General features: G+C 46.0%; 2 protein-coding genes across 4 annotated transcripts; one reads left to right on the forward strand and one right to left on the reverse strand.

Annotated features, from left to right (window-relative positions):
* Window positions 1–23,190, forward strand: TFIP11 (tuftelin interacting protein 11). Its single transcript, XM_072600090.1, has 13 exons — window positions 1–145; window positions 1,236–1,454; window positions 2,816–2,966; window positions 3,304–3,460; window positions 5,785–5,912; window positions 6,427–6,579; window positions 7,668–8,189; window positions 8,341–8,447; window positions 10,557–10,725; window positions 11,794–12,037; window positions 16,523–16,665; window positions 16,993–17,158; window positions 18,546–23,190. The coding sequence occupies exons 2-13, from the start codon at window positions 1,246–1,248 to the stop codon at window positions 18,899–18,901; spliced, it is 2,505 nt and encodes an 834-aa protein (XP_072456191.1). The 5' UTR covers window positions 1–145; window positions 1,236–1,245; the 3' UTR covers window positions 18,902–23,190.
* Window positions 16,773–26,156, reverse strand: SRRD (SRR1 domain containing). Of its 3 annotated transcripts, none has more exons than XR_011965277.1 (7): window positions 25,977–26,155; window positions 24,704–24,744; window positions 22,066–22,508; window positions 21,354–21,508; window positions 20,510–20,555; window positions 19,557–20,053; window positions 16,773–17,430 (listed from the first exon to the last, which is right to left on the reverse strand). XR_011965277.1 is itself a non-coding variant. In XM_072600099.1 (7 exons), the coding sequence occupies exons 1-7, from the start codon at window positions 26,120–26,122 to the stop codon at window positions 19,835–19,837; spliced, it is 867 nt and encodes a 288-aa protein (XP_072456200.1). In that variant the 5' UTR covers window positions 26,123–26,156; the 3' UTR covers window positions 19,432–19,834. The 3 variants fall into 3 exon arrangements, 2 of the variants coding, with proteins under 2 accessions (XP_072456200.1, XP_072456199.1); XM_072600099.1 differs by lacking the exon at window positions 16,773–17,430 and having other exon boundaries at window positions 19,432–19,957; window positions 22,066–22,164; window positions 22,252–22,508; window positions 25,977–26,156; XM_072600098.1 differs by lacking the exon at window positions 16,773–17,430 and having other exon boundaries at window positions 19,432–20,053; window positions 22,066–22,164; window positions 22,252–22,508; window positions 25,977–26,153.
* Window positions 26,157–26,181: the final 25 nt, after the last annotated feature.

Raw genomic sequence — 26,181 nt, forward strand, 5'->3', positions numbered from 1 at the left:
GCGCGCCAGGCTCGGCTTCGTTTGGCCGCCGGCGGGCTCGCGCGGACCCCTAGGCGCTGCTCGAGGTGAGAGGCGGCTCGGGAGGCGCCGGCGGCGGTGACAGCGCGGCGAGGACGCTCCGAGGCCCGACCCGGGTCCCCGAGAGGTGAGGGCGACCCCAAACCCCGCCCGGAGAGGGAAGGAAGGGGCCCTGGGGGGGGCATCGCCGGCGCTGTGCCCTCGGGACCCCGCGGCCGGCCCGTCAGAGCTGGGAGGGAGCCCAGAACGGGGGTGTCGGAGCAGCCGAAGGCCGCAGGCCCGACCCCCCACCCGGCCCCGGGTCATCCGGCCGGGGTCCTGGATGAAGGCGCCTTGGAGGCGCCCGGCGCGGGTGTCAGAGCCGGGAGACCCCTTAGAACGCTCGCGGCGGTGCCGAGGCGGTCGGCGAGGGACTCGGCCAGGGTCACCCAGCCGGCCGGGCCTCCTGCCCGTTACGGAGGACGAGCCCGGGAGCGGAGGCTGCCGGAGGCGGAGGCCTCCCCGCTTCATTAGACCCTCCGTAGCCGCACGAGCAGCGGGCGAGGGCAGCGCTCCCCGGCTCCTTAGCCCGGCTTCCCGGGGGCCTTCCTGGAGTGGCCCGATCACCGTCCCCGCCGAGCCGGGCCGGGGTCCGCGCTTTATTCCTCGGTGTCCCCTTCGCAGAACGAGGCGTGTTCCTTCCCCCTAACTCCGGCGCTTTCCCCGCTGTACCCGCCGTCCCCCAGCTCTTCGGGGAGCCTCGTCCCTGGATGGGGCTCCCCAAGTGCCTCCTGCTTCGTTTGTGGCCGGTGTTAGTAACTTTTCAGAACAGCGAGCTCACTAACGGGCCTCCGGTTTATTGAGGTCCTAAGGTTGGGCAAGACTGAAGTATTTGATTATCCGGGTGGAAAGGGAGCGTGGTTGGTATCTCCAAATATTTTACCTTCTCTTACAGGGGAAGAGACATCAGACTTAAATTTTATTTCTCTTTTGGCCTTTGAGGGCACAGCTATTTCCAGTGAACGGGAGGTATGAGAAGGCAGGCTTCAGCTGGACATAGAAAGCACTTCCTACTAATGAGAACTGTCTGGCAGTAGGAGATCAATAGTTTTTTTATCAGGATCTTTCTTCACAGGCAGCCAGATGGTCATTTGTTGTTGGCCCGGTAGACAGGATTCGGGCTGGAGGTTTGTAGTGAGATCTTGCCCTTTTCATCCCTGTCTCCCTTTCTCCACCAGAGTTGCCACCATGTCGCTGTCTCATCTCTACCGAGAGGGCGAAGGAGCCATTGATGAAGAAGAAGATGAGATGGAGAACTTTGAGATCACGGACTGGGACCTCCAGAATGAATTCAATCCGAACCGTCAGCGTCATTGGCAAACCAAAGAGGAGGCCACATATGGAGTGTGGGCCGAGCGCGACCTTGAAGATGAGCGACCCAGCTTTGGAGGCAAACGGTAGTGGGATTCACCGGACAGGGCTGGCTGCTTCTGGGTGCAGCCAGGAGGGAATTAGATGTAGCCACGTGTACTTCTGTCACCTCTGGGCATTCAGTTTTTCCTTCAGGAGAGAATGTGTTGTACCACTTGAGGACAGCCTTTCAGCTCTGGGCAGGTCATCATTCCCTAATGTATACATTATCATCATTGGTCATTGGGCTCTGCTGAAAAGAGCATGTTCATGTTGCGGTAAAGACTTGGTGTGTACTCAGTCCTGTAACCATAGATTATGAATCTATCAGTAGGTATATAGACCATTTAAACTAGAAGGGTCCGTAGAGACCCAGACTAAATACCATCATCTTACAGATCCTGAGCAGCATTCATTCATTCATTCAGCTTCTATTAAGGACCAGCTATTCAAGGAATTGTGTGAGGTGCTGGAGATGCCAAGAAAAGTGGCAGGGGAGGTAGTTCCTTCCATTAGGGAACATAAGTTCTGTGGGCGCATGCAACAAGTACATACAGATAGAGAAGTGTAATTTGAGGAAGGGGAGAAAGTATTAATTGACTTTCTCACCGATGTGTGTAATTAGTTATAAATGGTAACAAGGTGAGGGTTTGGAGAATGACTTCCAGAGGGCTAAGGATTCTCCTGGCAGTGAGTCAGAAATGACATCTTCTAAAGTATCCCTGAAGTAGACTATTTTAAAATCACTATCATATTTTTAATGCATTAATTTCTTAAACCCTTGAGTTATCATGTTATTGATTTCATGGACATGCCGTTTTCTAGCATTTTCCACATAATATATATTATTGGCATAATCATTTCCCCATATGACTTGTTAGATATGGCTCTGCTTTCTTTGTCAGTGGTTTTGTTCCAGAAGATTCTTTTCATTTGACTACTCTTGCTGCCATGGCCATTTAAATATATGTTGTGTTTTGGTTTTTTTGAGTGTAACAGTAGCCAGTGGAATGACTTGGTAAAGTGGAATGTTTAGTAAAGAAGATTAAATGAACACAAATCCTTTGGATCTTTGATTCTTTTAACTAAAATTATAATTTGTGAGGCTTGCATTTGCATCTGGGGCAGAGACTTAGAGTTTTTTGAACTTGAGCTGTGCTCGTTGTGCTTCAGATGTCTATTTTCCAGACTGCAGATGTCTGAGTTACATTTGACAGTCCTTGGGTTCATATCCTTGGATTCATATCAGTTAATGATCTTTTAAAGTGAATCCCTTGTAGCACTGTGTTGGTACATTTCCTGCACAACTTTTCCTCATCTATGATAGCAGTGGCACCTGTCAGCTGAAGAGGCTTCTCTGAGAGCTGTCTTTACAATCTCCTCCTTTGTGGTGTGTTGGTGTTTACAGCTCCCGAGACTTTTCTGCGCCCGTGAATTTCATTAGTGCTGGACTGAAGAAAGCTGCCGAGGAAGCAGATGAGGAGGATTCAGATGAAGAGGAAAAGCCTGTTAAGCAGGAAGACTTTCCTAAAGATTTTGGACCAAAGAAGTTAAAAACAGTAAGGTTTTGCCTGAGAGTTGGGAAGGTTCGCACACTCTCAGAGGGCGCATGCACATAACACAACTTCGAGCTAAGAGCCCCTCAGCTCAGGCTTCCAGGTTATCTAGGTGCTCATCATCAAACCTGGAGGGCAGAGGAGGTTGGGATAAAGATGCACCAGGTTTTATTCCTATGAGGTCCCTTACAGTTTGTGGAGTTTTAAGGAATCCAACTACATTTCTCCCTAATTCTCCATTATATATTGCAAATAAATTTTTGGTTCAAGCAGAACTTCTCTGAATGTTCAGTCACTGCTAGACCTTTCAATTTTCTTATGTTCTTTATTCTCTCATCAGGGTGGCAATTTTAAACCTAGCCAGAAAGGATTTGTAGGTGGAGCCAAATCTTTTACAGACTTCGGCAGCTGGGAGAGGCACACCAAAGGCATAGGACAGAAGCTTTTGCAGAAGATGGGTTATGTCCCAGGAAAGGGCCTTGGGAAAAATGCACAAGGTATGAAATAAGTCAATTGGGGAGTGCATTTGGAAATCAATAGTTTTTTCTTTCCCTTTTTAATTTTTACTGGAATGCGGCATTGAAATATGTTTGGAGATGGAGACTCTAGAAAGAGAATTAGGTGAATGTATTTATAGAATAAATATTGTGACATTGTTAATTTAGAATAAGGCCAGGAGAGAAACCTATCTGTATTATGGAAATCCTAGGTTTAAAAAAAGCCACTTTGATTACTTCTAAGTATTGATTGTATAAAAGATTAAATTGTTACTGTATCTTGTTGTTGTTCAGTCATTTTTCAGTTGTATCCTACTCTCTGTGACCCCATTTGGGGTGTCCTTAGCATGGATGTTGGAGCATTTTGCCATTTCCTTTTCCAGTTCATTTGACAGATGAGGAAACTGAGGCAAACAGGGTGAAGTGACTTGCCCAGGGTCACCCAACTAGTAAGTGTCTGAGGCTGGGTTTGAACTCAGGTCTTCCTAACTCCAGACCTGGTGCTCTGTCCACTGTACCACCTAACTCCCCCCATTATGGGTACTTATAAGTGAAACAAAGTCAATGAAAAATTTTCTTCATTGTAATTGCAATGAACTGTGGTAAAAATCTTTTTGGCTGGGTCCTGATTTGCGATTTCTTCAGTGTAGGAATCTCCAGGAGGGAAATGCCCTCCACTGGTGGCCATTCACCACTTATCTGCATGGTACAATTGCCTCATGCACTGAGAGGTTCAGCAGCTTGCCCACAGTGCCCAGCCAGGATGTGTCAACGCAAGACTGGGAGCCAGGACCTGCAGGTCCCAAGGCTGGTCTTCAGGCCACTGCGCTGAACTGCCTGAATTATTTTATGAGAGCAGTTGCATGGGGCATTAGCAACATGAAAGTTCACTGTCTGGGCCATAGGTTGGTTTGTTTGCTTTAATCTAGTACATATTCTGTCTGAATTATTGCAAATGCTGAGTTAGGCCACATGCGGGAAGTTATAGAATTTGCTATCGCAGAAACTGCTTTAGCAGCTAACATTCTCCCACTATTAATTCATATGGAAATTCCTATCTTTACGGAGGTTTCTTAGTTCAGTAGACGTTCATTAAGCACCTCCTCTTACCAGTGTCCTGGGGACACAGAGGTGAGAAACACCAAAGTGCCTGCCTCCAGGGAGCTTGCCATCTGCTTGGAGGAGAAGCTCAAATACAAGTTAGGCTGTGATTGGTGAAATAGGGAGAGGACATCTTGGGGAGGAGAAAGAGCACTTCCAGATGAGGAGGGGCAGGGCTTTGTGACCTCATAGGGATCTCCTTACTGTGTCCGAACTTGGAAGCACTCTTTTTGTCCGAGGTTGCTGTGGTAAAATTGTTTTATTCTGTTTTGTTTTTGGACTGGATTGTTGTGTTGTTTATATAGAGAGCTTTGGGTAGGAACGCCCTCTCCCAGCAGCAAGGAGGCACAGTCAGGAAGACTTGAGTTCAGATCTTGTCTCAGACACATAACAATGACATGGGCCCTGGGCAAGTCACTTAACCTTTCTCTTAGCCTTATTTTCCTCATCTGTAAAATGGGGATGATAATCACACCTACTTTACAAGGACGTTGTAAGGAGAAAAAGAAAAAAACATGTAAAGCTTTTTACAAATCTTAAGCACGATATAATTGCTAGCTATTGTTTTCATGAACGCAGGTTGGCAGCTTCTCTAAAACTGAGTCATAGAGAGTTGCCTGAAGGTGTGAGAGGGTGAGTGAGTTGTGACTTGAACCCACATCTTCCTACCTTAGACTAACTTTCTGTCCCCACTGCTCCATTTCTTCCTCTGTTCTCTGACCCTGGGAATATAAACTCCATTGAGTTGGGAGCCAGGAAACCTAGCTTCTGTTCCCCACTGTCATTCACTTTCTCTCGTTGGGCTTTAGTTTCTTCTTTAAAATGATGCTGCCTGGTACCTCCTGGGCCTGTGCTCCTGGGATTGGGTGGTCTGGGAGGTCCCTTTCAATCCCAGCATTCTGAGAACTCTGAATCACTCTTCCTTCCCCTTCCCCTCCTTTCCCTTCCTCTGCCTCATTTTCCTCCTCCTCCTCCCTCCTTTCTCCTCTTCTTTGCAGTTGGGGTATAGTAACTTCTCTAGGGTCACACAGCTAGTAAGTATCTGAGGCTGGATTTGAATTCAGTTCTTCCTGACTCCAGGGCTGGTGTTCTATCCACTGAGTCACCTAGCTGCCCCTTTTCTTCTTTAAAGTTAGAGGGCTCCAGGATTTGGCATTCATGAATAAGTAGGGCCCTGTGCTTAACCATGTCACCAAGCCAACATCCTGTGTGCTTTTTGGTAGGTATCATTAATCCAATCGAAGCCAAGCAGAGAAAAGGAAAAGGTGCTGTTGGTGCATATGGCTCAGAACGGACCACTCAGTCAGTGCAAGATTTCCCTGTGGTTGACTCAGAAGAAGAGGCCGAGGAGGTAACTTGGGAGGACTGGCTTGCCCTGGGGCAGGAGGGAGGCAGTTGGCCCTTCCGTGGAGCTGGCCCTGAGTATCTTGGCTTTATCTGCCGTGCCACCAGGGAAAGGAACCGTGGATTTCCCTGATTCTGTGAGTTTAGTCATTAGGTTGTAAACCTTTTGGCTTCTGCTGAACAGTGAGCAAGACTTGATTGTCAACAAAATCTTGGCTTGCCAGGATTTGTCTGCAAACTGTCTTTGTCTCAGTTTCCTTTCTAAAAAAGCTGTCAGCATAACATGCTGTTCCCTGATTCTTGTTGGATTTGATGGCATGTGATACAAGTGGCTGTGTGAGGATGATTTCTGCTCCTCTGGGGCATACACTGCCAGCATTTCCTGGTTTGTTTTTTAGGATACAGTAGGTCAGGGAATGTTACTAATGGAGGCTGAATCTTTTCTAGCAGACTCTGACAATAAATATCATGTTATGAATCGGTCCTTTCCTTTTCTGGATTGACCTTATCACTTTTCTCAGGAGTTCCAGAAGGAGCTCAGCCAGTGGCGGAAAGATCCCAGTGGGGGCAAGAAGAAACCCAAATATTCCTACAAGACAGTTGAAGAATTGAAGGCAAAAGGCAGGGTTGGCAAGAAACTCTCTGCTCCTCAGAAGGAGCTTTCCCAGGTTAAGGTACAGTGAATTCTGAAACTTGGCACCTCCTGAGATTGTTTAGAACGAGCTCTGTGTCTCATTGTGGGGCTTTAGCCTAGAGAAGAGTGGATTGGGGGAGGGGCATGAGAGCTACCTTCAGGAGTCTGCCCTTTGGAATCAAGATGAGCCTTGTTCTTCTGGCAGCAGCAAGAGATTGAGTGGAGCTGTCCAGCAGTCAGGTGGTCTCTGTGATTCATCAATCCATAGATTTGTACACAGCAGTGACAATTCATAGCATATTCCCACTTGAAATTGGAGATTGTTATTTAACAGAAAGCAGGTAACTTTTTAAAATGGAAAACTGGCTGTTTCATTCGGAAGGAGTCTTGGATTTGGGCTGTTGTTCCTTCTGAAGAATGATAAAATAGTGGAGAAATTTCCCAGCATGCCCGACTTCAGTCCTGGCCCCAGTAGGCTGTCTGCTGGATTCTCTCTCAGAGGCATCAGAAGACCAGGGGCTATGTCTGCGGAGTCCTCCAGGGCTTCACAGAGCTCAGTGGGTATTAACCAGATATATATTCCCAGAGAGACCTGCTAATCAAGCTGTGTAGCTGAGAAGCTTTGGCCGGTGCCCATAGCTGGGATCCATGCTGGACTTCATAGCAGAAGCCAGACCTCATGTCTGAGACAGTGCCTGGCATGTCCCTAGCTCATCACCAAGCAGGTTACCTCCCTTCTGCACAGCTGGCACCTCATATGTCCAATGAGGGTTTGGCCCAGGTCTTCTCCAGTCCTAAATCTGAGACATGAAGACACACGTTTACGCAGCATTACTACAGGATAGATGGTCCAAATGGGGTCCTCTCCATTTCACACATGAAGATGCTAAGGGTTGGCCCCAGTCATGGTTGTGAAGGACTGAGCCAGCTAGGATTAGCACCTAGGTCTCCTATTTTCTAGTCCAAATGTCTTTCCAGCATACTCCCCTCCTCCATTTGTAGCTGTCCTCTCTGTGCCTCAGAAGATATTCAGGAGACAAGCACCCTGGGGCAGCAGGGGGATGGAGTGTCATCCCACTTGGAGGGGCTTTGTCGCTAATCCCCTCCTTTCTTCTTGTGGCCTACCAGGTGATTGACATGACAGGCCGGGAGCAGAAGGTCTATTACAGCTACAGCCAGATCAGCCACAAGCATAACATCCCTGAGGATGGTGTCCAGCAGCAGCAGCTGCCACTGCCTGGCAAAGATGCCAAGCCACAGGCCTTTGCCCTCCCTGAGCTGGAGCACAACCTCCAGCTCCTCATCGACATCACAGAGCAGGAGATCATCCAGAATGACCGGCAGCTGCAGTATGAGAGAGACATGGTCGTCAACCTGACTCATGAGCTGGAGAAGATGTCAGAGGTGCTGTCCCATGAGGAGACAGTGATCACCAACCTCAGCAAAGTCTTGGAGATGGTGGAAGAGTGTGAGCGAAGGATGCAGCCTGACTGCAGTGATCCACTCACACTGGATGAGTGTGCCAAGATATTTGAGACTCTCCAGGATAAGTACTACGAGGAGTACCGCATGTCTGACCGTGTGGACCTGGCCGTGGCTATTGTCTACCCGCTCATGAAGGACTACTTCAAGGACTGGGATCCCCTGAAGGTCAGTGCTATTCAAGGGAGAGGGCTCGGAGACTTAAGCAGCTGTAGGGGTGCCCTTGCTGGGGAAGAGGTTTGATTTGATTCAGAAGGGGCTGCAGGGGCAGCAGATGTCCTGAGTTCTCAGAAGTGACCATGTGTGTTTTTGTGTTTAGGACTGCACCTATGGCACTGGCATCATTGCCAAGTGGAAGAGCCTTTTGGAGAACGATCAGATCCTGTCCCATGGGGGTCAAGACCTCGCAGCTGATGCTTTCCACAGGTGACACTGGCACGGCACTGCTTCCTGGCAGCCTCTTGGGAATGCTCAGGATACTGAGCTCTGCATCCTAGTCCAGCTGTCCTGTGATGGGGCAGGTGCAAGCACCAGTTTCCCTTGCAGCTGTGCTTTTAGAGATCAGAATTGGGCTGGGGATAGTGGACAAGAATGCTTGTTGTATTATGGAAAGGACCCTCAGCATGTAGTCAGAAGGCTGGCTGTAGTCCTGGCTCTGCCAAACCGCTTGAGAAGCAGTCTTCATTCACTGCCTTCACTCCTGTCCTTATCTTCAATCCACAGCCTTTACTCACTTGGTTTTGGATGTCATTGCTCACCTGAAAGTGCTCTCCAGAGTTACTAGTGATGTCTGGATCGCCAAACCCCTGTCTTCTCTCATTACTCATCCTTCTCGACCTCTCTCCTGCTTTTGACCTTGTTGATCAATCTTTCCTCCTGAATCCTCTCTCCTCTCTGGGCCTCTCCTGGTTTGCCTCCTCCCTGTCTCCTCACTGCCTTTTCTCATTCTCCTTTGCTGGGTCAGCATCTGTCTCATGCTCCCTAACTCCAGGTGTTCCCCAAGGGTCAGTCCTGCTGCACAGGGACTTCTTGCCCTCCCTCTGTTCAGTCTCATGACCCCTTTGGCACTCAGGTAAAACCCCTGGCGTATTCTTAAATCAACAACAATAAACATCTCAGAAGAATATTTTTTAAGTTTTTTAAAAATCACAAAATAAAATATATAGGATTAAAAAGGAAAACAATTATAATGAAGAAATCACCGTATTTTTTAAAAAAATCCACAAATCCCTTAAAATCCATCCATGGGCCCAGGTTAGGAATCCTTGATCTGTACTCTCCTAAGAACCTCATCATCTGCCATGGGATTAACTGTTACCTCTGTGCGGCCCCAGGCCCATCACCTGTGGCTCATTTTATATTCCAAACTAGATGTTCCAGAGATCCAAAGTTCACCATTTCCAGAACTCAACCCATTATCTTTCCATCAGGGACTGGGAACCTGCAGTTTCAAGACCAAATATGACCCTCTAAGTCCTCGAGTGTGGGCCTTTGACTGATTCCTAAGTTCACAGTACAAGTCTCAAAGGGCTTTCAGTCAAAGGGCTGCACTTGAGGACCTAAAAGGGCACATGTGGCCTCAAGGCCGCAGGTTCCCCCTCCTCCTCTTCTTCAAACTTCCCTGTCTCTGTTGAGGGTCATATTATTCTTCTAGACTCCTCGATTCTTAGCCTCAGACTTATCCTGGACTTCCCACTCTCCCTCCCTGCACTTTTGCCACATCTTGCTATTTCTACATCTCTCACCTCTGACTCCCCTCCATTCTCAGAACTTTTGCCTTAATTCATGTAGTCATTATCACCTACTGCAGTGGCCTCTTCGTTGATCTCACTGCATCAAGTTTCTCCCTGTGCTCGTCCACCTATACATGACTGCCAATGTAATCTTCCCTGTAAATGCAGACCTGGCTACCTGAGCCCTCCTCAATCACCTCCAGTGACTTCCCATTGCCTAAATCAACTCAGAAGGAATTCTTCTGCTTAGCTTTTAAAGCCCTGTCCAACCTGGCTCTAGCCTCATTGGGCATGACTCCACTTCCTGTACTCTGGGATCCTGCCAAGCAGCTTCTCTGTGTTCTTCACAAGTGTGACTTTCCACCTCCTGTCTCCATGCCCTGGACCTGGAATGCCCTGTAAGATGGATCTCTAGTCCATCTGCATAAATCCTCTTCTGATTCCCATAAGGGCGATCTTCCAAACCACCTTGCATAAACTTTATGTTTATACTGTCTGTCATTTTATACAAACTTGTCTTCTCTTTAGTTCAGATGCTTGTGAGCAGGGACTGTCCCATTCTTTGTATTTGCCTTTCTGGCCCAGTGTCTAGCACTTAGTTGGTACCAGGAGTAAAATTAGCATAAATCTATTGCCCTCCCATAGCCCCATTTCATGAACTGCCATGTGCTGTGTGTATGCGAGCTGTTGACATTCCCTAAAGGTGAAAGATTGCTGCTATTGATGGCCATCTGTTTTCAGAGAGGCGGCCATGGGCTTTCTCCTAATTCTGTGTAATTTACTCCCCTTTCTGACTTTCTAGGCTCATCTGGGAAATGTGGATGCCTTTTGTTCGAAATATCGTAACTCAGTGGCAGCCGAGGAACTGTGACCCAATGGTGGACTTTTTGGATAGTTGGGTCCATATCATTCCTGTGTGGATCCTGGATAACATACTGGACCAGCTCATTTTTCCCAAACTGCAGAAGGAGGTACAGTGATTGGGCATCCACAGGGACCTTCAGGACAGGCTTGCCTGCTCCTCACCTGGAGGATGCCTGTCTGGCAGCACTGAGAACACTGCCAATTGTGGCTGGGGATCTCTCATGTCATTCATCTCCTGGTGTGCTCACTGCCCCCACCTATTGCATGCCCTAAATCTTGCATGTTTAGGTTGTTAGGATAACCTCCTCATTGGCTTCTCCCTCAGGCGCTCTCCCCTTTCACTCATCCCACACATACCACAAGATTCCTCTTTCTAAAGCATGGTGATTCTGTCATTGTTCCATGGGGAAATTTTCTGTCACTCCCCACTGGCAGACAGAAACAGTTCACAGACCTCAATCCTGCATTCAGGGCCTTTTCCCAGCCCTTGGGCCACTCTTCTGAGTGACTGTCTGTCTTGTAGTCTTCTACCTCCTCATTGTCTACTCATGCTGGTCCCAGGCCTCGAATGTCCCTTCCTCCTCTCTCTCTTCCTTGAGGCTTCCCTGTCCTTCAACAGGCCATGGTGACCTCTCTATCCCTTGGACTCTTAGAGTGCGCCTGGTTAGCCCTTCTCTATGATCTGAGCTTCCTTATCTGGGCCCCCAGATTGCCCTGGGAGCAGAGGAGGCAGGGCAGGTAACAGGAACTGTAGTCTTATTATCTAGGACCAAGAAGGGGCAACAGGGGCTGTGTCTTATTCATCTTTGTCTCCTCTGGCACTTGGGGCAGGGCCTTATCCATGGCTGGCCTTAGGTGGGGGTGTGGAAGGACTTGTTGAAATATCCAGCCTTGCCCTTTCCCCATGATGTGACCTGTAGAATGATGGTGTGCTTTTTGGTATGATTGTAAGGATTACTGTGAGTACAGGGCAGAAATTTTTGATGGAGGGGAAAAAGGCAAGTTCATGGTGGCCCCCAGCTTGCCCAAAAACAGAAGCAGTGCCGTTCCCCTCCACCCACACTTGTGTGACAGGAGTGCCCGGCCTTCCCTTCTTGGAGTGATGGCGAAATGGCCCTTTTAAATACAGGGGCAATTTCCCCTCCAGTTAATGTTCTGTCTCGCTCGTTTTCTAGGTTGAGAACTGGAACCCTCTGACAGACACAGTTCCCATCCACTCGTGGATACATCCCTGGCTTCCACTCATGCAGTCACGCTTAGAACCTTTGTATTCCCCAATCCGGAACAAGCTATCCAGTGCTCTGCAGAAATGGCATCCCAGCGACTCCTCAGCTAAGCTTATCCTGCAGCCCTGGAAGGATGTGTTTACCCCCGGCTCGTGGGAGGCTTTTATGGTCAAAAACATTGTGCCCAAATTAGGTGAGGTGATCTGAAGGGTGGGGCCTGGCTTGGACAGCTTCTGTTCAGGGGATCCAGAGGGCCAGCTGGAAGTATTCTGACCCACATTTTTGCTGCTTATGATAGAATTGATATCCTTGTCATCTGTTATAACTGTTTACCCTTAAAAAATCTAATAATGTCTTTTGTTCTGACGCAAAAGACACTTCCTAGTAAATACACATGCATTTCCTTGTACATGTAGTAACTGTCACTCAGCTGACCTTCAGGAAATACCTGCTAGGTGCTGGATGATATGCTAAGCCCTGGCCTTAGTACACTTTTCCATATTAATTTATCAGCTGCTAGACAGGAGTTTGGGTCCTTTGGTATTTCTAGCCAATGACTATTATTGATGACTGTCCTGGACCCGAGATTGACTGCCTCAACATGCTAACATTATTGACATTGTAGTAATCATCATATATGTTGGTTCTGGCTTCTTCCCTATCACTGTACAAGTCTTACTAGGTTTCTCTGTATTTTTAATATTCTTTATTCTCTCTTATGGCATAGTTTTAGTCAGACATTACATTTCTGTGCTTTAGTTTGTTTAGCCATTCCCCAGTAATTGGGCATATATTTTGTTTGCAGCTTTTTGATGTATTTTATTTATTTATTTTTACTTTTCAGCATTCATTTCCACAAGATTTTGAGTTCCAAATTTTCTTCCCATCTCTCCCCTCCCCTCACCCCAAGACACCGTGCATTTTGATTGCCCCTTCCCCCAGTCTGTCCTCTTCTTTCACACACCTCCCTTTATCCCCATCTTCTCTCTTTTCTTGTTGGGCAAGATAGATTTCTATACCCCATTACCTGTATTTCTTATTTCCCAGTTGCATGCAAAATCAATTCTCAACATTTGTTCCTAAATCTTTTGAGTTCCAACTTCTCTCCCTTCCTCCCTCCCCACACATCCCCACTGTGAAGGCAAGCAATTTAATATAGGCTATACCTGTGTAGTTATGCAAAAGACTTCCATAATAGTCATGTTGTGAAAGACTAAGTATATTTCCCTCCATCCTATCCTGTCCCACATTTATTCTGTTCTCTCTTTTGTCCTTGTCCCTCCCCAAAAGTGTTTACTTCTAATTACTCCCTCCTTCCATTTGTCCTCCCTTCTATCATCCCCCACACAGCCCATTTATCCCCTTCTCCCCTACTTTCCTGTAGTGTAAGATAGCTTTTCATACCAAATTGAATGTGCATGTTATTCCCTCCTTAAGCTAAATGTGATGAGAGTAAGCTTCACTTTTTCCCTCTTACCTCCCTTATTTCCCCCTCCATTGAAAAAGCTTTGTCTTGCCTCTTTTATAATTTGCTCTATTCCATTTCTCCCTTTCTTTTCCCAATATATTCCTCTCTCACCCTTTAATTTTATTTTTTTAGATATTATCACTTCCTATTGAACTCACCCTGTGCGCTCTGTCCATATGTATATAATCCCTCCAATTACCCAAATACTGAGAAAAGTCTCAAGAGTTACAAATATTATCTTTCCATGTAGGAATGTAAGCAGTTCAACTTTAGTAAGTCCCTTATGATTTCTCTTTCCTGTTTACCTTTTCATGCTTCTCTTGATTCTTGTGTTTGAAAGTCAGATTTTTTATTCAGCTCTGGTCTTTTCATCAAGAATGCTTGAACGTCCTCTATTTCATTGAATGACCATTTTTTTCCCTGAAGTATTATACTCAGTTTTGCAGGGGAGTTGATTCTTGGTTTTAATCCTAGCTCCTTTGACTTCTGGAATATTATATATTGTAAGCCCTTTGACCCCTTAATGTAGAAGCTGCTAGATCTTGTTTTATGCTGATTGTATTTCCACATTACTAGAATTGTTTCTTTCTGGCTACTTGCAATATTTTCTTCTTGACCTGGGAACTCTGGAATCTGGCTACAATATTCCTAGGAGTTTTTATTTTTGGATGTCTTTCAAGAGGTGATTGATGAACTCTTTCAGTATTTATTTTACCCTCTGGTTCTAGAATATCAGGGAAGTTTTCCTTGATAATTTCATGAAAGATGATGTCTAGGCTCTTTTTTTCATCATGGCTTTCAGGTAGCCCCATAATTTTTAAATTGTCTCTTCTGGACCTATTTTCCAGGTGAGTTGTTTTTCCAATGAGATGTTTCACATTGTCTTCAATTTTTTCATTCTTTTGGTTTTGTTTTGTAATTTCTTGGTTTCTCGTAAAGTCATTAGCTTCCATCTGCTCCATTCTCATTTTTAAAGAACTATTTTCTTAAGTGAGCTTTTGAACCTCTTTTTCCATTTGGCTAATTCTGCTTTTTAAAACATTCTTCTCCTCATTGGCTTTTTGGGCCTCTTTTGCCATTTGAGTTAGTCTATTTTTAAAGGTGTTATTTTCTTCAGCATTTTTTTGAGTGTCCTTTAGCAAGCTGTTGGACTCACTTTTCTTGCATGATTTTCTTGCATCACCCTCATTTCTCTTCCCAATTTTGTTCTGCTTCTCTTACTTGATTTTCAGAATCTCTTTGATTTTCAAAATCTCTTTTGAGCTCTTCCATGGCCTAGGACCATTGCCTTTTGGAGGTTTTGGATGCAGAAGCCTTGACTTTGATGTCTTCCTCTAATGGTATGCTTTGTTCTTCCTCATCCAAAAGGATGGAGGAAAATACCTGTTCACCAAGAAAGTAACCTTCCATAGTCTTATTTTTAACCTTTTTGGGCATTTTCCCAGGCAGTCACTTGGTTTTTGAGTCCTTTGTCAAGTGGAGGGTATACTTTAAGGACCTGTAAGTTCTCAGTTCCTCCAAGGTGGCACAATGAAGGGAGAGGAGTTTACTCCTCTCCTCACCTGCGCTCTGGTCTGGGAGCAACCACAAGCTTTTCTGCCCAGGATCTGTGAGTAGGGTTCCCACTTCACAATCACCTGCAGTTCCAGGATTGCCACTCAGGGCTGAGATTCAGATCAGCTGCTTGATTCCCCCAGGGTCTTTAGGCCAAAGGCTCCAAAAATGGATGCTGCAGCTGCCTGGGGCGAGGGCAGGACCCTGCTCTCTTCTCACCCAGGTGAAGAGCTTTCTCACTGACCTTTGAAGCTGTCTCTGACGTTTGTGGGTTGAGGAATCTGGGAGCCGCAGCTGCTACCCATGATTCCGTGCCCTGAACCCTGCTCCAGTCCTTTCTGAGCCATGCTGTGCTGCCAAGGCTGGATTGTGCTCCATGGACTGGGCTGCACTCTGCTCTTGAGCCCTGTGCAATAGACCTTTCCTCTTAGCCTACCAGGCTGCCTTGGGCTGGAAATGACTTTCAGTCTGTCATTTTGTGGCTTCTACTGCTCTAGAATTTGTTTAGAGTTATTTTTACAGGTATTTTATGGGCTTTGGGGGGAAAGCTACAGCAGGTCCGTCCTTCTACTCTGCCATCTTGTCATCATCCTCCAAGATCAGAGGCAGCTAGGAGGCTCAGGGGATATGGGCCTGGGCCTGGAGTCAGAAAGACCTGAATTCAAATTCTACCACAGATACTCACTAGCTGTGTGACATTGGACGAGTCACTTAACCTATTTGCTTCAATTTCCTCAGTTGTAAACTAGAGATCATAGTAGCACTTCTACCTCCCGAGGTGGTGAGGATCAAGTGAGATGTTTACAAAGTGCTTAGCACAATGCTTGATACACAGTAGGCATTCAATAAATGCCAACTGTTGTAATGATTTTCATTCTTAATTTTCTAGGATGCTGCATCTTATTCATAGGATTGTAGAATTAGAACCGGAAGGGAATTTAATGTTTCATCTGATTTGACAACCTGATTTTACAAGTCAGGAAACTGAGGCTCCTAATGCTCAAGTGACTTGCCAAAAGTCACAGAGCTTCAGTGGCAAATAGGACTTGGTCCCTGGTGGATTTCACAGCCAGTGCTTCTCCCACAGTGCTGCTGCCTCCATGCTGAGGCTGCCCATAAATCAGTCACAAAGGTCTACTTCTAACTGGTACTTTGCCAAATCCTGGAGTCTTCCTGAGGGGCATGTAGTGCAGTTCCCTGCCCAATGAAAAAATGATCTCTGTTAAGTATGGAAGGCAGCAGTGTCTGAAATTGGCTCCAAAGGCCTTGTCCCAAAGAGCAGCTCATTCCAGCACGCATTTATGAACCACCTAACTGCTGCACTTGTAATGGCACCTGCTTTGCTTTTCCTACAAATTCCCTCTGAATGTTCTTAGGATGGGACACCCATCACAGTTCTTAAACTTTATGGCCTCTTCTTGTTTACTTTTAAAAAAATCTTGAAATTGTTTATTCCTAGATTGAAAGAAAATTGGTTTATACTGTGATGCATCTAGAGCTTACAGCTGATCTTTAAAGCAGACTTTTACTCCTAACAGAAATGGACTTCGGAAGTCTTTGAAAGTCCTAATTCTTTTTCTTGGAGAACCCCACAGACAAAGTCAGATTGGAGCCTTCATTAATGTCATCCCACCATTTTTCTTTGCTCTCTTTCAGGGATGTGTCTTAATGAATTAATCATTAACCCTCACCAGCAGCACATGGATGCTTTTTATTGGGTGATTGACTGGGAAGGGATGATCTCTGTCTCCAGCCTAGTAGGACTCCTTGAGAAACATTTCTTTCCTAAATGGCTTCAGGTATGTTTATAGCATACTAAAGACCTAATTTTCTGCAAAAAGAGAAAATCAGAAAAGAATGTCAAGAACCTGATCATAGGACTGAGAATGAAGTGTCCTGGAGTCAGTAAATGTCGAATAACATTTTAATTGAAAAATTAAAAATACCCTAGAGGCTAGGGGTCTGGAATAGATGCAAAATGAAATTTGGTTAGCGACAAGTAGTAGATGTTGAAGTCACTCAGTTGACCTTTTATTTGTACAGCTGTGATTGGAGATGAAATGTACTGCCTGAAAGTTCTGTCTATGTCTGTGGCCATGCTGGTGATATTTTTGGTTCCTTGCTAGGTTCTCTGCTCCTGGCTCAGTAATAGTCCAAATTATGAGGAAATCACCAAATGGTACCTGGGGTGGAAGTCCATGTTCTCAGACCAAGTTTTGGCACATCCATCCATCAAGGACAAATTTAATGAAGCACTGGACATCATGAACAGAGCTGTGTCTTCCAATGTTGGTGAGTGGATCAGCCCTTTTTCTCCAAGGCTGGGGAGAGGGAGCATTAAGGAACACCTTTAGCACTGCCTGAAGGTCCCCAAGCTGGAGCCGCGTCGATTTTTGATGTGGAGAGACGTAGGACAGCCATATGGGCTGGGAGACAGGGACCTTCCCTGCTCAATAGCTTGCACCAGTTCTCTTAATTGGTCTGTGCTCTGCTGTCTTGGGTCACACTGGACTCGTGGTTCAGAATCCTGTCTCTTGTCACTGGCTGAGCAACCTTGGGCAAGTCTGTAAACGGGACATGATGATACATGTAGGTTGTAGTGAGGATCAAAGATGATAAAAAATAGCCATCATTAATACAGTGCTTTGTTTGCAAAGTGCTTATATACATTATCTCACTTGATCCTCAGTCCTCGGAGGGAAGTACTTTTATTTTCCCCATTTTAAAGGTGAGCAAACTGAGGCTAAGGGATTGGCTTCCCACTCATATAGCTAATGTATCTGAGGCTGGAATTAGCCTGGCATGCTTACCAGTATGCCACCTGGATTTGTAAACCTTTATAAAGTGCTGCTTAAAACACATGGCTGTTACAAGTGGGTCCTAGCTGGAGTTGACTGTAGAGATCTCTGAAGAGAAGGACTCTAGCTCAGAATACCCACTGAGGCTTTTACCTGTCTGCTGCTTTTAAAATACACACACACCTGTGTACACATATGCATATACATGTTTGACTGAACCATATTCAGTGCTCTTGTTATTAAGCAGCTTAATATTAAAGCAATTTTTGTTACATATAAAGCCCCCCTTAAGCTAACACTTGTTAAATAAGAGCACACAGATTAACCTTCTTTGTAATATTAGTAACTGGCACTTAGCATGTTGGATTGCAAAGCATGGTGCTGAACAGTCACAATAAAACCTGCAGTCCTTGTTTTGTAGCTAAAGAAATGGGCTTTGGGGGACTTGCTTCTGGTCACCCAGCCAAGGAGGGTCAGAGCCTTTGTAACCCAGGTCTTTTCTACTTTGTGTTGCTGCCTGTCAGTGCCAACAGTTTCATTTCCGATTAGGCCGCTCAGGAAGTGCACAGGGCCATCAGCAATTATTTACTGAGTGCTGACTCTCGACTTGGTCTTCCATGTGTGATTGTCCCTTAGGCATGTGGACTTTGTTTTGGATTGGATATGAACCTTCCAGGCTATTTGTTTAAATTTCTTCCAAAGGTACAGGCTGCATTTTATTTTAGGACTTTGGTTTGGAGCTGAACTGCAAACAACTGACAGATGGAGTTTATTAAGATGTTTTTATTAATCCCAGGCTTTGGTTAAAACATTACTTTGTGTTTGCTCCTTCTCTTAAGCACTCCCTTGTCCTCATATCTACTTTTTTCTGCTCTTCACAGGGGCCTACATGCAGCCTGGAGCTCGGGAAAACATTGCATATCTGACTCACACAGAGCGGAGGAAGGATTTCCAGTATGAGGCCATGCAAGAGCGCCGAGAAGCAGAGAATATGGCCCAGAGAGGCATAGGGGTGGCGGCCAGCACTGTGCCCATGAACTTCAAAGACCTCATTCAAACAAAGGCTGAAGAACATAACATTGTTTTCATGCCTGTTATTGGAAAAAGGCATGAGGGGAAACAACTATATACTTTTGGGCGGATTGTAGTCTACATTGACCGGGGTGTTGTATTTGTGCAAGGGGAGAAGACTTGGGTGCCGACATCCCTCCAAAGTCTGATTGATATGGCAAAATAGGGTGTGGCTCCTGAGCAGGAAGAGTGTAAAAAGGATGTATTAAAGACTTTTACAAAATGAACTTATGGAACCCTACTGAACCCACAGTAGGCTGAGAGACTCAGATCACATCCATACCAGGTCTTAGGGGAATAGATGTCTCCTTCCTGTCCTATAATTCTTCAGGTGTGACAGCCCTAGTGGCCCAAGGTCACACCACACTCATCTAGTTAAGTGATCAGGAGAATTGGCTAAGCTTCCTAATCTAAACCAGAACCCATCTGAGGGTGGGCATGAACTGTGGACTGAAGGTATCATCTTCACCAGACTACAGCCCAGATGAATCCAGCCTCCTGCCCTCCTCCTTCTAAGAGTTTGCCTACCCAGGCTTCTCCCCATCCATGGTGTGAGGGGAAAAAAATGAACCTCTTCTACCTACAAGGATACAGCCCAGCATTTCCACGATGGAATTTAATCACAGGCTTTCCTTCCCAATTGTCTCTTGTCCACATGAAACCAAGAGCTACTTTCTATCACACAGGACATCACAGTTAAAGGAAACATAAGCATTTATTTCCACGAGCAGTTTATAAAACATCGACAATATGTTCCCAGTTGGGAAGACTTGGCATGCCATATGGTTCCTCCTTTTAAATTCTCCCAGCCCGAGTCCTACCTGGGTAAGAGAAACAAGGAATTCTTTGAAATTATCCAAGATATCAGCTGCTTTTTTCATTTCCAGTGACACAGATGTTCTGCTGTAGTCTGCCCAGTTCGGCCTTGGTTATAGAGCGTATGGCCTCTGGAGCTTGCAGATGCTGCTGGGGAACTGAGAGGTGATAACTTGGCCAGCGTCCTTCAGTGTGAGTCCAAGTTCAAACTCGAGTCCAAGGTCAAACTCGAGCCCAGGTCTTCCTGGTTCTTTGCTTCTATGCATTGTGCAGTAACAGTGAATTAATGTTGTCCAGGGAAGGGCTGAGTCAACTTCCTCTGGTTCCTGATGATTTCCAACTCCTCACCTTCTGAATAGTCTGGCTCTTCTTGGATTGTCCAAATTTCACTGGGGAGCTCTTTCAACTTTTGTAAAGGAAACCAATGGATGGCAGTATCGTTAAATATGTCCATGTAGTGCAATGTCTGAGGAAATTCAATTTCCTCTATTCCTTTTAAAATCTAGAAAGAATCCAGAGGTAAAAACCCAATTAGCCCCTCAAACTTTATTCCCTCCCTTCTGGGTGAATACTGGATTTAGTCTTTTAGTGTTAATCCTCTATTCTAACTTAAACAAGGGATATTTGCTTCCAATTAAAAAAAAAACAAAAACCTTTGTTGCCCCTGCCTTAAGAGTCGAAAGAACAGTGGAAATGTTTGACCATAATTTTAATGAGTGGAGAAAAAATTAGAAACAATTTAACAGATATTGAGGCAACCTAAGAGTCACTGGACTTAAAATAGATCCATTATTGTAATCACATTTACTGAATCACTTCTTAAGAAAATAGCCATATATTTACTTAATTCTTGTTTCAAATACAGACTAATTTATTTTCTCCTGCACAATTTGAATGTAAATTTTTTTTAAACACTGAGGAAGATTGTTCCCCCAGCCTCACCACACAGCATACATACCTTTGCCACATAAGGGTAATCTTTCTGCAGAATCCTTGTTAATAACCTAGAAATAAAACAATGATTAAGAAGCGAGGCAGAATAAATGGACAAGAAGAATATCTACACTGAAGGCAGAACTCACTAAAATGCCTAGCCGGAACACCTTCAAACTTGTCTGGGAAGGAGGGAAGTCAGGAGATCTCAAAGCCAAAAAAATCTCAGACCAGAAAGAGCATCAGAGGCCAAGTGGGCTGACCCAGACCTGATGGAATTCCTTCTACAACATCGTCACCCAGTGGCTGTTCCTCCAGCTTCTACCTGAAGACTTCCAGGGAGGTTGGGAACATGCACCCTCTTCCCAGGTAGTCCATTCTGCTCTGGAATGGCTCTTTATTGGTTTTCCTTTAGTCAAGCCTATATTTGCCTCTGCAGCTTCCACCCTTCCTGTTCTAATGTTTCAGGACGTTATGGCTTAGGAAGGAGAGTCTTCATGAGCCAATGCTGAGCCCGGGTGGATGGTGGTACCGGGAAGGTACTGATCCAATGTATGTGGCTGTAACATCAGAGCCTGACTGCAGCAACTGTTTAAACCTTTTACAAATTAACCAAACAGATGCACTCCCTGTAACAACAACCATTTTACTTGGTGTGGATTCTCCAGTTTCCTCATGTTTTATCTCATCTTAACCAAATATCTGGGGCTTGTTTTCTTGGTTTGCCTTTTTAACACACATTCTAAGAGAAAAGTAACAGAAGGCCTGGGGTGGGAAGATGGAAATGCTCTAAATCAATCCAGGGTAATCTGAAAAGGCTGAAAGTGAACTTTAACAAAAATCTTACATGGATTATTTCAGGCACTTACTTTCCTTCAATTCCTTTGAAACTATTTCCAATGATCATCATCTTGGAAAGGGAGTCGACTGACCAGTTACTCCATAGCAGATTGTTATACAGAGCTGTTCCACAGTGGATCATGTAAAAAATGGTGGCTTCATCACAAATACTCCGTTTTCCTTCCTATGGACAAATTTGGCAATGATGTAACTGGCAGAATGCAGATTGATAGGCTCCAGAGAAACTGCTCCAATCCAGATCAATATAGGAATTTGACCTGAGTCCATCATGGATGTCATTAGTTCAGTGGGGTCAAACTTATATTGAAACTCGGGCCACTAAACCACTGGTGGGGGCACTGGGAAGTCATCCATATGTCTAACACCTTCGAATGGGTACATACAAAGTACCTAGAAGACTGAGAAGCATCCCACCCTCTGGGAAGTCATCCATATGTCTAACACCTTCGAATGGGTACATACAAAGTACCTAGAAGACTGAGAAGCATCCCACCCTCCACTATGGTCCTCTGAATTCTGGTGGTGTAGAGGGGACCTTGGGTCTGTGAAGGCCATGCTAGCATGATAGAACCTGACACATCCTACCAGTCCAATACGACTGGTCAAAGACTCTGGGAGACTGAGTGTAGAGAGCTCCACCAGGGTGTTTCAAAGTCATCCCTTCACAAGTGACAGGATCTATGCTAAGCTCCTGGCACATTTTAACTCTTAAAATCTTACCTCATTCTCACTGAGAACAGTCAGACCAAGGGTATTAAGAACTGAAATTTCAATTTCATTAAAGAGAGGATCAAATATACAGCAGTGATTTCTGGGAATCTGCACAAGAAAGAAAAATGCAATGCTTTGGAGCTCGCCAGGCCTTTCCATTTTGATTTCCTTTTCTAGTATCCTTATTGTCCTTACCTCTAACTTCTCCAAAAAGAGAAGTAAAAATGCTAGTTGATTGCGGGCTATTACACATGAAGCAAACTTCCCAATTCCATAGCAAACACACTTAAAATGGCTTGTCCTTTTCAATGAGTCTTCCCTCAAGTTGGAATTGGGTGCCTCAGCTGGGTGCTGTGATGGTTCAAGGTGGAGGTGGTCAAGAGCTTCCGAAATGGGCTCCCTAACGTCCTGTAGTTGTTCCAGAGGTTTAGTAAGATGCTTCTGGATGATTCCTTGCATATCAAAAGACAAAATTCCAATAGGAGAGGTAGTTTGATATCACAAGTCAGATTATCAAGGGTTTGAAAGGAAGAAACGTATTAAGACTGATTTCTGCTTAAAAGGTTTTCCTGGATAACCGTCACCAGGTTCCCCTCTTCCACACCTAACAGAGCCTACAAGCAGTATAAACACCTAATGAGTTGTTACAGTGAATGGCTCTGTACTGGCAAAAACCCTATCCTACTTCTGTTGGGAGGCTTCCTTCTAAAAGAATGCAATTCAGTTAAAGCAACATTTAGTGCCTACACTTTGTATGTGGATACAGTGATGAAAAAAGAGACATGCACATACCACTTCTCAGAAATCAAGACTATTAATAAGTAAACGACTGTGCCTAACTACTCTACGGAGTTTTAACATCAGTGTTCTTTAGCTTGGGCAAAAGATGGATCACTTCTGTAAGTGGAATGGTCAGTTTCAGGGTAGGTAGCAGGAGCGTGGAACAGGCTAGGAAGGGGGATCTTGGAAAGCAGCCCACTCCTGAGGAACAAGGTGCCCCCAGGTCTCCAAGAATGAATTTCCAACCTTATCTCTTGATTTACGGAAAACGAACACGTGAAGCCCGTCATTCTTTCATTTTTACTTTTAACAAATGATGATGCTTTTGTCTACATTAAATCTTTTGTGAATTTGCATGTCGTCTCTGTTCGCTGGCCATGCCAATCTATCCGCAATCTCTGTGGATGCTCCCTCTACTGGTGCAGCTCAGCTTCTCTGCTCAAGAGTCGGAACATCAGGTGGCAAAGCCCACCTCTGATCCCTACTGCCTGTGACCTCGAGCTACCCCTTTCCCTATTCCAGACGTGAGAGCTGGACTAGATGGCTTCTGAGGCTTCTTCCAGCTCTAAATCCCATCATCCTCCATGCCTTGTTCTCTTTGGTGATTCTTGCCCATAGCTTTCTTTTTAAAATTTTTAATTTTGTTTCTTAAGAATTCAATTGTATTACTTTCAGTTTCAGATTTTCTCCCTCTTCTTCCCTTCCCCTCCCCTACCTGTTGAGAAGGCAAGAAAAATAAAATCCATTACAAATATGTATAGGTGCAAAACAAATTTTTGTATTACTGCTATTTTTTAAAAAGCAAGAAAAAGAAAGAGAAAATATGCTTTGAGTCCATTAGCTCTCCATGTGGAGGTAACTAGTGTGCTTCATTATGAGTACTTTGTGACTGTGGTTGGTCACTGCCTTCAGCAGAGTTATTAAGTCTTTCATAACTGATTCTCTTTACAGTATTGTCGTTATTGTAGAAATTGTTCTGATTCTGCGTCAGTTCATACCAGTCTTTCCAGGTTCCCCTGAAACCATCCCCTTCCTCATTTCTTACAGCACAATAGTACTCCATCCCCTTTACATATGATAACTTGTTCAGCTACTCCCCAGTTGATAGGCATTCCCTCAGTTTCCAATTTTTTGCTACCACAAAAGGAGCTGCTGTAAATATTTTTATACATGTGGACCTCTATCACTGAGTCAAGGGGACTATACAGTTGAATAGTTTTCTTTTGCCCCCTTCTTTCTATACATCTTCCATAGGAGTCACCTAATATGGTGTCTTTGGCCCTTCTCTTATTCTTTCATATTTACTGAAGACTATGCAGGCATCTAATACCCTTTGACTCATGACATGGCCAGCTCTCTGATCACATCATGAATAATGTCTTAACGCCGCTTCTTGCACATAAGTAGTTGCTAAAAGTATAACAAACCACGCACCTACCATGCATTATTCTTCCCAAATAATGTTCCTGACACCAATTTAGCACCATTGGGGGAATGGTAAAAAAGAAGTCATGTATAATTTCCTGATTGTTGATTCAGCCAGATCTGTTCAATTATGAACTACACAGTTAATTTTCTATGCTGCACCTACTGAAGATATAGGCACTGATGGACAGAATCATTTGGTTGGCCCATGTATCTGAGAAACGAATGATTTCTTAGACTTTCTTTTTCCATTGTGGATAGCTAGACTGACCTTTGAATGACTATGGGCTTATGTTTAATCAGTACTAAGTTCATGAAATGTTATTTTCTTAAGGATAAGGACACAGACAAAGAGAAGCCTTAACAACTGTTTTCATCCAGGCCCAGCGATGCCTTGGTTTGCTTTCCTTCTGTACTCAGGGATGAATGGCATATTACTCACCCTCTGTCAGATGCCAGAGATCAGAAATTAGCAGGTCGTCCCTGTTAAATATAAATAGTCATTATTGCTCCTTCCTTTTCAATGCTGCATGAATCCCCCATCTTGTCTGGCTGGAGAGCAGAGCCCAAGACAAGCACCCCAACACTTCTTTCCACCCTATTCCTTCCCGTTAGGGCCTATTCTCTCAGGAGAGGTCTGAGAAGTCACTTCCCCCCCAGGGCCGGCAGGGAGGCTGGCTCTCAGGAGCTGCAGCATCAGCTCTCCTCACTGTGGGTGTGCACACTTGCTCACCATCACCTTAAGTTGCCAGGAGTGGGAACTTTTATCAGGATTCTCCTGGACTATAGGAAGAAGAGGGATCCAGGCTGTCTGGGGGGAGATTTAAAGTTTGGAAAATGTGGGTAAGAAGCTGAGACCACAACCCCTGTTGGCCTATAACAAGAGACCCGCTTGGGAAGGCCAGGCCTGAGCGGCTTGTGGACACAGAGGACGGGCAGCAAGGGAGGCCTGGTGTGGCTGTGCAAGAGCGAGCCTGGGGTCTTTACTTTGAGATGGAGGCTGAGCTGCAGACCGGGGCCACTTCCTGGGGTGGGAGCGCTCCCCAGCTGGCTGCCTCGAGGCCCAGCTGCCATTCCATGCCTAGTCCATGCCCAGGCCTTCCCCCTCCCCGTGGCTGCCCAGCACCGGCACCCCGCAGGCACTTAATAAGGGCTTGAGCTGGGCATGGAGCTGTCTATTTCCTTTTCCTCAGCCCAGAGTCCACAGGACCAGTAGAGTCCCTGGGAGATCAGCAGACCAGAGTCGGGGTTCCCCTCCAGTTTCGGGGGGATGCCCCCGCCGGCTTCTGGACGGGGATCGGGACCTTGTCCACATATAATGGGCTTCCTCTGCGCCCCATGAGTTTTATTTCACGCGCTGACACGGGGGTCGTGGCACAAAAAAGGGAGAGCTGGGAGGGGCTCCGAGGGGGTGGGAGGAATAAGCACTGATTAAGCGCCTACTGTGTGCCAGGAACGGTGCACCTCACCGAGCCTCGCAGCGACCCCGGGAGGTAAACGGTTATCCCACTTTAGAGAGGAGGGGCCTGAGGCCAACGGGCCCACGCTGGGGTCCGGGGCCGCACTCCAACTCAGGCCCCTCTTTTCCCATTTGCGGCAGCTCGGGCGGGCGCGGGCTTCGGGTTCAAGTCCTGCCGCGCGCCTGCGCCTGCGCCGTCCCGGGCCCCCAGGCCCTCAGTTTCCCCTCCGCGCGCCGGGGCTCCTTCCGCGCTCACCGGGCCTCGCACACCCGCCTCCGCACCACGCCGCCGTCCCCTCCCGCCTCCGGGGCTACGGGGGCCGCGCCCGCCCCGGCCGGCTTCGGGCGCCTCCCCCTGCGCTTCGGCACTGTCTTCCAGTCGCCGGCTGCGGCCGCCGCCATGGCGCTGCCACTGACGTCATCCCCGCGCGCCCACGCCGCTCCCGGAGTCCCACGTGACC

The sequence above is a fragment of the Notamacropus eugenii genome, chromosome 4, assembly GCF_028372415.1.
Source record: "Notamacropus eugenii isolate mMacEug1 chromosome 4, mMacEug1.pri_v2, whole genome shotgun sequence".
Classification (NCBI taxonomy): domain Eukaryota; kingdom Metazoa; phylum Chordata; class Mammalia; order Diprotodontia; family Macropodidae; genus Notamacropus; species Notamacropus eugenii.